Raw genomic sequence first — 14,787 nt, forward strand, 5'->3', positions numbered from 1 at the left:
TACCTATTAATGGATATTCTCTTTAAAAAAAAGAAAAGACAACGTAATTTGTTTTTTTTTTTATAAAACATATAATATCTTTTAAACTTTTAACAGATTTATCAATGTTTTTTTAGGTGTAAAAATATATAGATTTTTTGATACCATATCAAATGTTTAAGATGAAAAAAATATTAACCGATGGATTTATTTCTTGCGAGAGGAAGAAGGATGGACTTAAGGGTTGTCCTAGTGACAGGAATACTTAAAAGAGCCTCGCCACGGACATGAGGCTTCTAAAATATTCACCTTAAGGGTTGCCTGTGAGGGCATCAATCGTTGCTAGATTTTTCGGAAGATCAATACAGTGCCCCAATCATGATGGTTGAAGTTGGCCAAATTGGGCATTGTTATTTTCATGTGGTGTCTCTCACCCTGGTAATAAGAACCAAGCTAAAATTGATCCTTTTGGGGACCATGAACTTGAAACGGATGGATGGGACAAGCAGGTGAGAACAGTAGTAGAATGAACCAGAAGAAGGTAGCCATGGCCACACAATACCTACTTAACTTGAGGACCGCTTCTTCCCCACCTTGAGGAATCAAGATCTTCTTCCCTGTTTGGTAAAGTAAACCGTAAGCACAAGTTGAAGCCTATAGCTACCCAAACCATTTATACACAGGAGAAGAAATGGTCATTTGACTTTCCTGATTAAAATTCCTACCAAAATTTGTGAACAAGAAAACAAAAAAGCTTACCCAACAAAAATTCATGAAGATAGCAAGTTGGATGTATTGTCCGGGTCCGCTTGTGGCTCAAGGTCTATCACTATTCAAATGAGACAGGTTTATCCAAGAGTAAATTTGTGTGATCCACATGCCATGTACGTTTCATGTACATTACATGTACATATCACCCATTTAAGACCATGTGAAATTGATGATGCACATTTCTACCCAGTTCAGCTCAGTTTGAGGGGTTACCTTGGCTCAATCAATCATGCATATCCTTGTAATCACATAGTCTTCTCACAAGATTCAGTAACTTCCTCGAATGAAATGTAAATCTTCATTTACATCTCAAACAAACATCATACTCCAATAGTTCATCATAACAGAATCCATTGAGTTGCAGCATGATGCAGCCGAGGGATTGGTTCAGTTTGTAGGAACCTCTTCAGAGTTCATGGCATTTTGTCTCCTATTACCCAAGGTTATCAACTTAAGATTCCATCCCTGCATATTAAGTGCTAGCTTATGAAACTGACTACACAGGTTAGCATGCAATTCTTGTTGAGAAAGTTGAATAGGAGACTTAAGAGCTTTGATCACAAAATCTGCTGCAAGACTGATCTGCAAAGTGAAATATGAAATATAAGTTCACGAAGATCATCTATGGTAAATGAAGGTGATAAAAGAAAACCATGTACAAACTTTCGTCTTTCAGTGTAGGTTTATGGTCTTGTTTTCTGCTTTGTTCAGCAATATTGTCACCCAGTACATTTTGCAAAAACATGAACCGAACCATGCAATGAAAGTCAAGAGACATCCATTATTGGGAAACCATATTCTGGTAGTGAACTACAGAGGCTCACTTAATTTTCAAACAGATAAATGTCTTATATCTATTAAATATGTCATGCTGCAATAGTACATGATCATTACTCTAGGCATCACTTATGTGTCTGATAATTTAGAAGCTCAGAGTATTCATAACATAGATAGCAAGCATGGTTCAGAACTCAGACCAATAATGGACAAGCCAAATGATTACCTGATATAACACAATTAGAAACTCAGAATATTCATAATATAGACAGCAAGCATAGTTCAGAAATCAGACCAATAATGGACAAGACAAGGCTCATAACAAATTCACAACAATCCATCACTTATACAACAGGAGAAAACAACAGCCCTGTTAGGAACAACAGTTCCACTATGCCCCATCAGAGAAAATGTTATATCGATGTGCTTTCGAATAACATAGGGATTTCATCCATTATCGAGTCAATTCCTTCTTTACGCTAACGGTAATTTAGCTGACAATGGTGTCCTGTTAATCCCAATTATAATCAATTATGATGGTCTGCCAGAAAGGTGAACATTTGATTTGTATAAATAAAACAGTATTAAGAAGTTGGTATGTACTTTATAATTAAAACCAAGGATTCAAATCTCAAATCGTACCGCTCGGTACGGGCGGTTTGTACCAGTCCGCCAGCTGACAAGCACGCGGACCGCTCGCTACCGAGCGGTATCAGCTAGCGGACAGGATGAAGAGCACGACAGCGAGGAAGACGAGGCTGCGGCGCTCGTTGGACGAAGAAGGCATGATGGAGAAGGGAGTTGGACATGGCGGGACACGAAGAAGCGCTCCGTTGGGCAAAATGCGGTAGGGAGCAAAGGGATCGTGGCCGTTGTGGTCGAGGAGGTCGTGGTCGACAATGAAGGAAGGGATCACGACCCAGGTTAGACTATTGCTTCCCCTTCTCGCTCTCACCATCATCTTGGTCTTCTTCCTTACAGTCGATGAGGGCAGCAGCGGCGGGGGAGTAGGAGATGAGCTCGCTCTACGTTGGATCCCCGTCGGATTCAGCTACCGCGGGAGCATTGCGGAGGGCCTAGCGAGGGATGAGTTCGAGCTAGGGACGAAGGCGACCCATCGCATCCTCGCCCGCTCCACCATCACACCCTTTCCATCTCTCGAGATGGAAAGGGGGTGATAATTTTTTATATATGTTACTCATATATGTTTAAACATTCCTAGCATCACTTAGGATGTTGTCCACAAATAAATATTGAAGTTAGAAATTACATTGATGATGATACTATTGGTCGTTGAACTACATATGTATATAATAATATATATGTTTATGAGTAAACATATGTATATAAACATATTTTTATATAAATATGTATATAAACATATATATACCGAGTGGTATGCCTACCATACCGTATAGAGCAAAGCTCGATACACTGATACAGTACAAAATTAAAAACCTTGATTAAAACCACATAAACAATGATAGAGTGGAAAGCAATAATCAATAAAACTAATCACATAGAAGTAGTCATTTCACTTCTTATTCAGGATAAGATTTAAATCATGATGAAGTTAAATTGAACACAGAAATTCTGTCTTTGGCCTTGATATGGATGGCATCAGTAACAGATAGAGGCAGTTTATCAAGTAAATTTTCAGGCATAGATAGTGAAGCAGTTCGAGGAATTTATGACACGGTTATTACTTTTTTGTATCAGATGGAGGCAGTTAGCAAGTAGATTATCAGGCCAAGATTCTGGTGTAGCTCAAGGGCATCTTGGGCACCTGTGCCAAACCCGCATTCATTTCCCAAGGACTCAAATAATCACTGGCCAACTTGCATATGTGGTGACATATATGGCAGAGATAGCTAACTCAAGTCAATATAGATGAAAATCATGTACCTCTATCTACTTCAAAAAAAAAATAAATGTAACTTCCAAGATACACAGCCTAGAAAAGCAAAACATCTTCCTTAGATACATCCTTCTGATCTGAAATCTATGTTTTTATAACCCTTCTGTTGTCTACACAGCAAAGCAGATTAAAAGAACAAGATGTTGCTTCCTTGGACATAAAATTCAATATAGAAACAATGGTGGATGGAGCACATCAAGAAAAACTGGCCCTCCATAACTAAGGAAGAAAATGTATTCATAAGAATGCAATAGTGGACAATAGAAATGTTATCATCAATGTTTACCCCCTTGTGACATTATGGTACTGGTCGTATATGTCCAAAATAGTCATAGTGCTACAGAAATGGCAATGAGGTCGATCATTGTGAGCTCAGGAAAAGATAAAGAAAGAGAAGGAATCATTTTGTGAAATAGAATTTTTTATAAAATCAAAAAGATAATCATATTTTCCAGGAAAATAGAGGGGAGAAATTGTAGCAAACCAAATTAATTATATATTGAAGTGGCCATGAGGTTCATCTTTGTCAGTTTAAAAAAACAAAAGACAAAAAATCACCAAAATGGAGCAACAGTTTGCATGAAAAAGAAGAATAGCCTTGTCAAGCAAACAAAGGGGGAAAAACTACGTTACTATGAACCTAGTACCAACGAGATTACAAGTATACCTATCTCACATCAACAATTTGATTTTGTTATAGCGAGATAAGCCCTGTATAAGTTCACCGAGACAGCCTAATATGTTTTAGAATTTGACACATATGTTAACCAAAAAAAGAACTACCATATGACTCCAAAACTTAATGACGTAGAAATAAGCCTAAAAAAGAAATGAATTTCTATTCTATTGTAAGCAAGTTAAGCTAAAATGATATCTTAGGAGTTCTAAAACATAGTTTATTAGGACAAGAATAAGTTACCATTGTAAAAGAAAAAGGACTTTGACCAATATTAACCACTTATGAAATTTAATGTAAAGCTCATACTTCAAAGAGGTGACAATCTAGAGGCAATATTCTAGATAAATAATTTACCATAACACACAAATATAGAAATAAAGATAGTCCAGGCAGCCAAACACCATATTTTTAGCTTAACATAAGTACCATGCATATGTATTGTATATAACAACGTTATATCTGTATTTTAGCTTCATATAAGTAATTAAAGGAAAAGATTGTATATATCTAAGTTCTAACAATGTAATAGCTAGGAACCAGACCTTTTATATAAAACCATAGACTGTGTGAGTTTTACAACACATAGCAACACATAAATCAACCTAATCTACATGGCAGGAAAATCAAATCAGCATCTTTTCAAAAGCACAAGCTTTGTAAGCAAACTCAGTCCAATCAATTAGCTGCCTGTATTTATTCACTAGGATGACTGTAGTGAGAATATTCCATGTGCTCAACTCCTTAATATTTGCCATTGACTATCCAAATTAAAAATGAGATTGTAAATACTAGTGTTCCTTGCACTAGAGAAAGAAGCTCCCACAAGTAATTAATTGATCGTGGTTATCTGGACTCGGAGTTACAAGGGCTATGATGATATTTGCTTGATTCCTGAACGTTAAGCATTTTTATTGTAAAAAAAATCTGAAATTGCAAATTCTTGTGCTCTTGCACAATTGTCTAGTTTTCTCCAAAAAAGAAAGAAGCTTCCACAAAATATTAGTTGATTGTGGTCATAAGCATGTCGCTTGTACTAAATGCCTGATAAGCTATTATACACTATACTAAACACAAGATTGCAAATTCTAATGTTTCTTGCACTTTCCTCTGCTCTACTACTCACGAGAATGCTTGTAGAACTGGTATAAATCTAGTATCATTAACTAAATCCAAAGTGTTCAATTCTACAGCAGCCTGCAACTTTAAAAATAAATACAAAGAAAACTTTTTTATGTGATTCATACCGACAACGATGCGACATTCAGCATTGACTTCGCGATCGGCAAAATGCAAAACCTGAATGTAAAAAAAAAATCATAGGAGATAAATTACAGGGTAAAGAAGCGATAACATTCCTAGTATCAGAAACAGCGGCAAGAAGAGCATACATTCCTCGACCACCAGCTAAAGCTTCTTCTGAAGGATCCTTCCACTCATCGAAGCTGTAAAATAAGAAAAATTCATGAAATCCGTACATCCACGAGACCAATTTTGACACGATCATGGATTCTTGAAGTGTCGAGAAAGGAAACCCTAGTCTACAAATTGGCATAAGAAAAGCTGAAGGGGAGCAGTACACCCAACCGTAGCGCCTGTCGAACAACAGGCGTTTCGTAGGCCGCCGAGTCGGCAACGGTGGCCTGGTGGACGGTCCCGAGGATGTCGTCTCCATTATCGCTTCGTCCAGCACGAGAACAGAACCATAAGAACGACAGAAACGGCCTTATTCCGTCGAGCTTCAAGTGCTGTTATCACCACGTGACTATGCACGTGATTAAGCGTCGGAGATGACGTGAAACATTATAATTTGGTAATTTACATTTTTCACCAGTGTTGTCGGGTCGGATCCATATCGGATGCGGATGTAGACGGAATCAGCGGATCTCTTACTCCTCGGAACAACTTCATAGTTTCATGAGGCCACTATAAAAGATCAATAATATATTATAAGTGCGGTTTAATGGTCAAAAATTATAATTGAAAATTATAATTTTCAATTATAATGACGCGACTGTCATTGCTATCCTCCAATTATTTGTTGGGCTGACAGCCCATATTCAGTCCAATGTAGGTTTTATCAGTCCACAGTCCACATCTTCTATTAACCTAACCCTATATCAATATAAGGGAGGTGTGGTGGTTACGTTTTGGCGTAAAGGTGGGTGCATTTTTTGACAGAAAAATATAGCAAAATAAGATAAAGAAAGAAAAGAAAACAAGGACAACGCAAAGAAACTATTCTCAATCATCTAGTAGCGTTCTCATTTCAAGTTAGATCAAATCTACAGTAGACTCTTGCTGTGATTACTTGGGAAGGTTTTAGATATTGTGGACAGTGACATGATCCTTATATCCAATTATTCTCTTATGATTTTTGTTAGGGTTTATGACAAGAGATTGAGATTTGTATATTCATTATTCTAATAGTGGATTATCTCTAATTTATCATGTGATTTTTACCCTTCACATTAGAGAGATTTTTCACATATATCTTAGTGTTTATTTGATTATGATTTCATTTAATTCCGTTACGATCTGCTAATATTTGTTCATATACAAAAGTTATTTCTCTTTATACCCCATCATCATTGACACGAGGTTATCAATTTGGAGGCGGGGAATGTGTACACTTACGGTGTGAGCTTCCTTCCTTGATGCCTCCCATTCTTTCTTCTTGATTTTGAAAGCCACTATCACACATAACATAACAAAAGTAAAGAAATTTCTCACAGGCATCGATAGCTGCGATGAAGATGTTCGACAAAGGTTGATGATGCTCATTCTGGATACTATAATTACTATCGATTCCATGCTACCTCCTGCATTATCGTGACCTCTCCACTGCCGCAAGCTTTGATGCAAATCCATCCACGTAACTTAATGGTCCATTGATCTCATCAAACAATCGACCTTTTTTGTGTGTCTTTCGTCACTCATGATAACATCGAATGCTGCACCTTCTCATCTTTTGGCTGCCATGGCATGATACCGAGTCGAGCTGGCGACGAGTCAACAAGGGTGACTCTTCTCGCCTTCTCGGCTGCAACCCAATTCCACAACGCCGGTTTGTGAGGGGACGCACTCGAGAGTACATCTCCAATCGTAAGCTGAGAGGTCGCCGTCGTTATATGGGACCCGCAATTAGTGACCAATGGAAGACAGCCTTTTAACGTTTGGTGCCTTTGTCAGTACTGCAGCCGCGCCCGCCATGTTCTGTGGCCGCTGTCGACGGATCGTGGGATCCTTCGATCCCCACATCATGACCGTTCGTTGGTAGCAGTCTCACGTATGATTCCATGCAGCGCTGTCGAGTGGAGAGACCATATGTGGTCATTGAGATCCGTGCAGGCCGGTGATGGGTGGCTCTCCTGCAGCTGACGGCTTTCCCTTGGCCTCCACATGACCGTCTTCTCGCCCCTCGCATCAAATCGAGCGTTTGTCTACGCTTTATTCCTTCGAAACCGACGAAGGACGCAAGAAAAAGATAACGTCCGTGTCTTCCCATCTCCGATGCGCTTTTGTCCCCTCGCCCGATCGCACGCCTAGGTTAAGAGCTTCTCTCCTCCGTCGCTCTCCCTATCTTTCGACCAGGCCGCCATGGAAGAGCACTCTGACTTCCGCGACTGGGAGATGCTCCTCGCCTCTGAGGCGGGAGAGGATATTAAGCCCTTACAAGCGTCGTCGGAGGACTCCGAAGACGGCGCCATCAAGTCTGATTACTTTACTCTCGACTCCCAGATACGGTATCAGAAAGGTGCTCCCTTTGCCCTTGAGGGGGAGGAGGAGGAGGAGGAGCAGGTCGATTCCGATAACCCTAGCTGGATCGACCCAGAATCTGACTCCAGGTATCTCGATCGGCCAAAGGGGGAGGTGGATTTTCCCGTGATCGAGTTCCGTCGCAAGGATTTGGGCGGGTTTTGGTCGGATGAGTCGTCGGACGGGCAAAGGTCACTTCTTGGTAGCGAAAAGGAGGAATTTAGCGCCGGAGGTTTGGAGACTGGAGAGAGGGCCGATGGAGAAGAGGATGTGAAAGCAGTGGGTCCCGAGGGGATTGTTGGGATCGAAGGGACAGAGATGGGAGCTGAAATTCCTGACGAAGTGGGATCCGATGAACGTGCGAAGACTGATGAGCGCTACAGTTCTCCAGTTGAAATGGGTGCTAAGAACATTCGGTCGGGGAACGTTTTGAATGGGGGACGAGAGAAGAAAGGGATGGTTTGGTGGAAGTTTCCATTTGAGATTCTAAAGTTTTGTGCTTTCAAGGTGAAGCCAGTTTGGTGTATCTCCATTGCTGCGGCGATCTTGGGGGTTTTCATGCTCCGAAAACGATTGTATCGGATGAAACAAAAGACTATAAGTATTCCTCTCAAGGTCAGCCTGGATGAAAAGGTAAAGTTTTTGGTATCTATTTCCTTCCTTAGTCAATGGTTATTTATTTAGTTATTTACTTCTTGAGCAGGTTCCTTGCTTAGTTAATCTATCTCTTGCATATTATTTTTTGTTGGGGAGAAAAAAATTTTACTTGAAGCAATCAGTTTTGTCGTTCTTTCGAGTTTTTTGCTATCCAGCTGTCCAAATAAGCATCTAAAGGCACATTCTTAACTATCTGTTGCAATGTTGTCCTTTATGGAAGTACTAGAGCTATCCTAATTAAAATCATACTTGTCTAAATCTTAAGGTTTTGATGGTATATATTTGTTTTTGCCATGTTCATTTTTATACTCCAATTCATTACTTGATAACATTGGTCTTTGCAACCTAAATATTTATGTGCATTCTGAACAAAATTGTTAGCAGCAACATGTGATCAAATTACTAATAGCTGCATACTATCTTAGTTTTTAACTAGTTTGTGAGGTAGTATTCTGTTGATTATGCTTTAAAGTGAAAGAAACTTGTCAATATATAGAGGTCAGCCTGGATAACAGCTGATTTCTTTTGTTGCTTTTGCTTCCTTGCATATTTTTATCATCATCAGTATTATTGTTTGCACTAGGCATCTTGTTCAATTAATGCTGTATTTTCCCTTGAACACTAATTTTTGTCAAGGAGATAATTTGGAAGCTTCGACCCTTTTTTAATTTTCTATCTCAACCCCACTCAAAGATGGGGAACTGGCATGTAGGTTGATATTTGCTTGTCCTAATAAGCATATGAAGGTATGAAGGCACATGTTAACTATTTGATGCAAGCTTGTCCTCCTACAAGTCATTTCAACCATCCTTCATCTGTTCACAGTGATTTAAAATCCACTAGGAGACAAAAGGTGCCGAGGTCCCAAAATACAAGGTGCTAGGTGTTTGCCCAAGCGAAACGACTAACTCTGAAATCTTAAAATGTAAAAATGTATAATATAATTGATAAATATGATTATATAAATAAAAATACGACATTAAATGAAAAAGATCTAAAGTATCAAGTCACATTATCTATCTTCTAATAACAAAAATGTCAAAAGACTCAAAACAATAAATTTTTAAATCAAATTTAATCATCATCACAATCAACATCATTATTCTCAAACGTATCATCATCTTTCTCTTTCTCTCTTCGATCTTCATTAAAATATGTTTTCTCCTCTTCGACAATATCAGGAGATGAACTTGAGGCTTTTATACTCATTTTGTTTTTATCATTTATCTTGTATATGTCTGTAATTCTTCGACACCTGAAGCTCTTGCCATATCTCTCTGTGTCAAGCTGTTATCTTCAAATACAAACTCATCTTCGGCATCTTGTATGTTCGCATCATTTTCCCTCGCCAACCACTCATTTGAATCATCAATATCTTGTAATGATATTAGATTAATGTATTTCGTAAATCATGATAAGTTTTCAATACTTGATTACACTTTATATAAATCAGATCATGTAATCATTGATGTTGTAATTGATTTTTCTCTTTGTGTGAATCTGTCATATCGTTTAATTTAAAAATATATTAATGCATCTATCTAAGAAAAATAGATTAATTGAATTAAAAATATTTTGTCATCCTTACATACTCAAAGACACTCTAGTTTTGCTCACATCATGCAGCACTACAAGTCAAACTAAGAATTTTTTATAGTCAATTGTTATAAATTTGGAGTGAAATTTCCAAATAGATTTCACCATTTAGCTAGAAAATTTACTTTATTATTAACAATAACATACTATACATAAAATTAATTCTATAAATTTATAAATACCTAGGGATGTAGTTGTCCTAGATTGAACTATCATTAAAATTTTCAAAAGACCATTGACATTCTTATATAATGATAATTCACGTATGGTCTTATCTTACACATCAAGGCTTGGAACCAATCTTACAGTGCACTTATATAACCCATTTACAACTAGTGCATTAAACTCAATGGAGGTATTCTTATAAAAGCATTATGGGTTCAAATAAAATCCTACTGCATGTAATGGACGGTGAAATTGATAATTCCATCTTTCGTCAATGATTCCAAATATTTTCTTATACTAGTCTTCATTTTCATCAAAAGACTTTTTAATTATCTCTTTTGCTTTATCCATAGTCTTATAAATATATCTCATTGTAGATTTCTTTTTATTATCTGACAATTGAAGGACTCGAACAAGAGGGCTCATTACCTTTAATGTGTAAACTATAAGATTTTAAAAGAACCGCATTAAGATAATATCATCGACCCTCTTGCCTTTCGTTTCTTTTGCCCATTTGCTTATCATTCATTTCTCCGAGGTAAACATATTTCTCAAGTTACGTTTTTTATGATATACGCTCTGTAATGTCAAGAAGGAGGTAATAAATCAGGTGACACCATATCTCACCAATTCCTTGTTACATATGAATTATCTCATCATATTTAAAGCTCTAGTATGATTATAAAGAAATCCAATGACAAATATTGTCCTTTCTAAAATTTCTTGATGTCAGAAATCTTTCCAATATCCTCCAACATTAAATCAGTTCAATGTGCCGCACATTAAGTCTAATATAAGTGTTATCTTTTTGTTTCAAATAATTTACCCAAGACAAAAGATAACAAAATTGTTAAGACTTAGGAGTCACATAGTTCTTTTATATAAATTAGAGACATAAAGTAATTAAAAAAATTTAAAATTCAAAAGATAAATCTTACCAGTTAACACATAATTGCTTCTATTGTCGTTTGTAACTTGGACGATATTTTATTCATCAATTTCTTCCACAAACTTATTATCAAGCAACTCATATATTTTTTCTCTAGATTTCATAAAGGATGATGCATCTATTGACTTTACAAACATGGTTCCTAAAGGATAATTGATCATAAAATTAATTATACTTCTACGTCTCCCGTCGTTTCAAGCATCTAACATAATAAAGCAATAATGCTTTACCCATGATTCTTTGTGACCCTTTAATAAGTCATTTGTATAATCCAACTTTGTTTTTAGTAATGAAACTCGCAATTCGTAATAACTTGAAGGTTTTAATCCTCCACCATATCTTCCAATAGCTTCAATCATCTATTTAAAATTATCTAAATGACAAGTACTAAAAGGAAGGCCAGCCTGATAGAAGAAGCGAGCAATCTGTTGAATTATTTTTTCCTATATTTTCTTATCACAAATATCACTTATATTTGTTTGTCTTAATTTTGCTCTTACTTGCACTTGTTGCTTTTGTGATCCTTAATACATATATAAGTTCATCGGTCCCTTTTTATCCTTCTTAACAATCATGACTTCTTTTTCTTTTCTGTCATATATTCTTTTCTTATTTGGATTGACACTTTCTTGAAATTTCCTACTTAATGCTGCTTTGTACAGAAAATATCATTTATGGTGGTCTTATCACAAAAGATGCAAGTAATTGCATTAGGACCTTAGGATCCTTTAGATAATTGTATTTTCAAACAGAATAATTTCTTGAATTTTTTTATGAATCTTCTGAATTGCTTTGTACGCGTGTCATTAATCTTGAAACCCTAATAATAGATCTAAATAAATAGAGATTAGCAATGTTAAAATCTAAGTAGGGACTATTATATGATAATAGTAGTTAATAATCTATTGTTAACAGTAGATTATTATATGATAATAGTAGTTAACAATCTATTGTTAACAGTAAATTGTCTACTATTAACAGTAGTTAGAGGGGGAGAAAAGAGTCACCAAGAGTGGAAAGTAGGGAAAGAGAGGGCAACGGTAATGGAGGAACTTTCGGACGACGATGGCGATGGCGAAGGAAGCTGTAAATGGCAGTAGTAGTGGCGGAGGAAGCTTCGGATAACAACAGCAACAGAGGAAGCTTCAGACGACAGTAGCAGTAGTAGAGGAAGCTACGAACCGTAGTAGCAGCGGAAGCTGCGAGTGACAACGTCTAGGCAGAGGAAGCTTCAGAGGTGTCTGTCAATGGCGAAGGAAGTTACATTCCTCTCCCTCGATGGTGGAAGAAGCTGCACACCAAAGCAGCGGTGACGGAGGGAACTACGCACGAAAGCTAGGTCGTCGGACCCATCCATCAATGACAGGGGAAGCGCCAACCTTGTGTGTTGGCAATTGCGCTTGGGTTTATGGCTCAGGGTCGCGTGAGGGGAGCGGGGTTGGGGGAGTATGTAGCTTAGTTGGTTATATCGAACCAAATAGCTACTGTTCAATCGAATCAAACTTAAAAGTCTGGTTCGGTTGCTTCGTTTGAATCGAGCGCTCGCCCAAGGTGCCTGGGTTCAGGCAAGCGCCTAGGCAGCGTATCGCTTGGTCAAGGCGTGAGGTGCTCGTGCCTCGCCTCACCCACGCGCTTAGGCGAGCGCCCGGACACTTATTTAAACCCCTGCTTGTTCATGTTCATATTTTGGAGTTTGCCTCCTATCTTCACTTGCTTTAACATTTTATAATTATTGTTTGCATTTATGTTTGTGACTTGATATTTCCGTGCATTGTGAACAGATATACTGATGGTCTTAATTGTATTGTATGAGTATTTACACCAACATGATATTTCATATAATATAGGATTCTATTGGTTATAGCATAGAAACTTAGTTTGTAAGGTCATACTCCCTTGTTAATGGACCTTGAATGAATGAAAATGATTCAATCTATCAACAAGATAAAGAAAGTTAGATTATGTTTCACACACTCAACTTTAGATCTACCATTCTCTAGTCACGTTCTTACTTGGCCACTTGCTACTTAATTGTAGTTAGTGTGCAAATGCTGAACTCTGTGGCAATGTTTTGTTAAATGCTGAACTCTACCAAATACAAAGTTGAGAGTGAACAAAGTTGAAATATGGTTAAAAACACAGTTTTCGGTGTTCCTGTCTTTCAGATTGCAATACACAAACAACTAGGCATCCTAGGTGATGATCTTATGTGTCCTTCTTGGTTACAACATGATAGTTAGCTTTTTGTAGTTGCCAAAATTTGTGGTTTACATGTATGCCAAGGAAGGTGCTATGTTGAACTAGTTACTACACATAGCGATCCCACTATACTTTGGTAACTCGATGCGTGAAGCTACATTTTTGCTTTCCTAAAGGTTTCTTGTTGCTGTATCTTCCTAGTTGGGAATTTGAGCCAACACTTTGGAATTTACTCCATCCAACTGATCTATTGAGTTTCTATGCTATGGTTGCATCAAGTTAATACAACTAAAGATGACCTGCTAAATTCGGCATTTGGTGTTATCTCTATTAAGTTCATTGATGTGCCTCAATCGTAAATGAACATGAACCACAACCTTGAGCTAAATCAGTTGGAGTTTTGAATATTAGTGTTTGGTTAATTTTATCTTTGGTTACCCAAGTCATTCTTGCTTTGCAACTTACTTTCTCCTCAGAAATTACTAGCATGCTTTGTCTTGCTCAACTGCTAGTCTGCTCCTTATCTGGCATTTAAAATGACGTGTACCAGAATATAGCCTTTGCTTAAGAAACCTGAATGAGGCTATTCTTGGGTAAATAAATGTAATGTAGAATATCATAAAACATCCTTTTTCATGTGATTCGGCAAATTTATGCACTGAGGATCCCCTTCCTGATAAATCTCTGTATTGCAGAAGGCATTCCAGCTGAAAGTCAATGCATCCCGTCTCAATGAAGCTTTCTCAGTTGTGAGGCGCGTCCCAACCATGAGAGCCTCACTACCTTCTGGTGGCTTGATCCCATGGTCCGTGGTGGGTCTTCAATGAGGTGCATTACGAATCCACGGATGGAGGTGTTCCAAACTAGTCACTGGAAGACACCCCCCTCATCCAATATGCATCTACTTTTTATGGAAGCCTGGAAACTCTTATTACTGAAAACATATGTGTGTTCTATAATCTCACGCAAGCATATCAGTAGATTTCGTATGGCTTGTAAGCATTGTTTATATGTGAATGATGGTCTCTCTTTGAGATCACTATAAGTTCTCCATGGACTGTAGTCTTTTCGCTAGTTGATTGCATCTGCACAAGAATGAGACTGTACAAGTGCATCAGGTGTATCAGATACAGTGTTGGTCATGTAAATCACATGCTTGCAATTTGCTGTAAAAATGTGGTATATGGAGTTCCATAATGTTTGCTTACTAATGTGCATTTGGAACAATTCAAAGAATCCTGCCAAGAAATACAAATTAGTATCATAATGTAAGAAGAATGTGTTATTTTGCTTCGTGTATCTGTTGAGATGAGGTAAAAGAATGTACTCAAAAGTCTTTTG

The 14,787-nt window shown here is 37.6% G+C and overlaps 2 protein-coding genes across 3 annotated transcripts; one reads left to right on the forward strand and one right to left on the reverse strand.

Annotated features, from left to right (window-relative positions):
• Positions 1-964: 964 nt before the first annotated feature.
• LOC103988472 (uncharacterized) lies at positions 965-7,525 on the reverse strand. Its single transcript, XM_065110889.1, has 6 exons — positions 7,411-7,525; positions 6,759-6,814; positions 5,709-5,869; positions 5,513-5,566; positions 5,369-5,420; positions 965-1,332 (listed from the first exon to the last, which is right to left on the reverse strand). The coding sequence occupies exons 1-6, from the start codon at positions 7,523-7,525 to the stop codon at positions 1,138-1,140; spliced, it is 633 nt and encodes a 210-aa protein (XP_064966961.1). The 3' UTR covers positions 965-1,137.
• Positions 7,526-7,535: 10 nt separating this feature from the next.
• On the forward strand, positions 7,536-14,653 carry LOC135615052 (uncharacterized). Of its 2 annotated transcripts, none has more exons than XM_065113047.1 (2): positions 7,536-8,513; positions 14,145-14,653. In XM_065113047.1, exons 1-2 carry the CDS (start codon positions 7,722-7,724, stop codon positions 14,271-14,273), a joined length of 921 nt encoding a protein of 306 aa, XP_064969119.1. In that variant the 5' UTR covers positions 7,536-7,721; the 3' UTR covers positions 14,274-14,653. The 2 variants fall into 2 exon arrangements, with proteins under 2 accessions (XP_064969119.1, XP_064969118.1); XM_065113046.1 differs by having other exon boundaries at positions 7,539-8,513; positions 14,142-14,653.
• The last annotated feature ends 134 nt before the right edge of the window (positions 14,654-14,787 follow it).

Source organism: Musa acuminata, chromosome BXJ2-6 (genome assembly GCF_036884655.1).
Source record: "Musa acuminata AAA Group cultivar baxijiao chromosome BXJ2-6, Cavendish_Baxijiao_AAA, whole genome shotgun sequence".
In the NCBI taxonomy this organism is placed as follows: domain Eukaryota; kingdom Viridiplantae; phylum Streptophyta; class Magnoliopsida; order Zingiberales; family Musaceae; genus Musa; species Musa acuminata.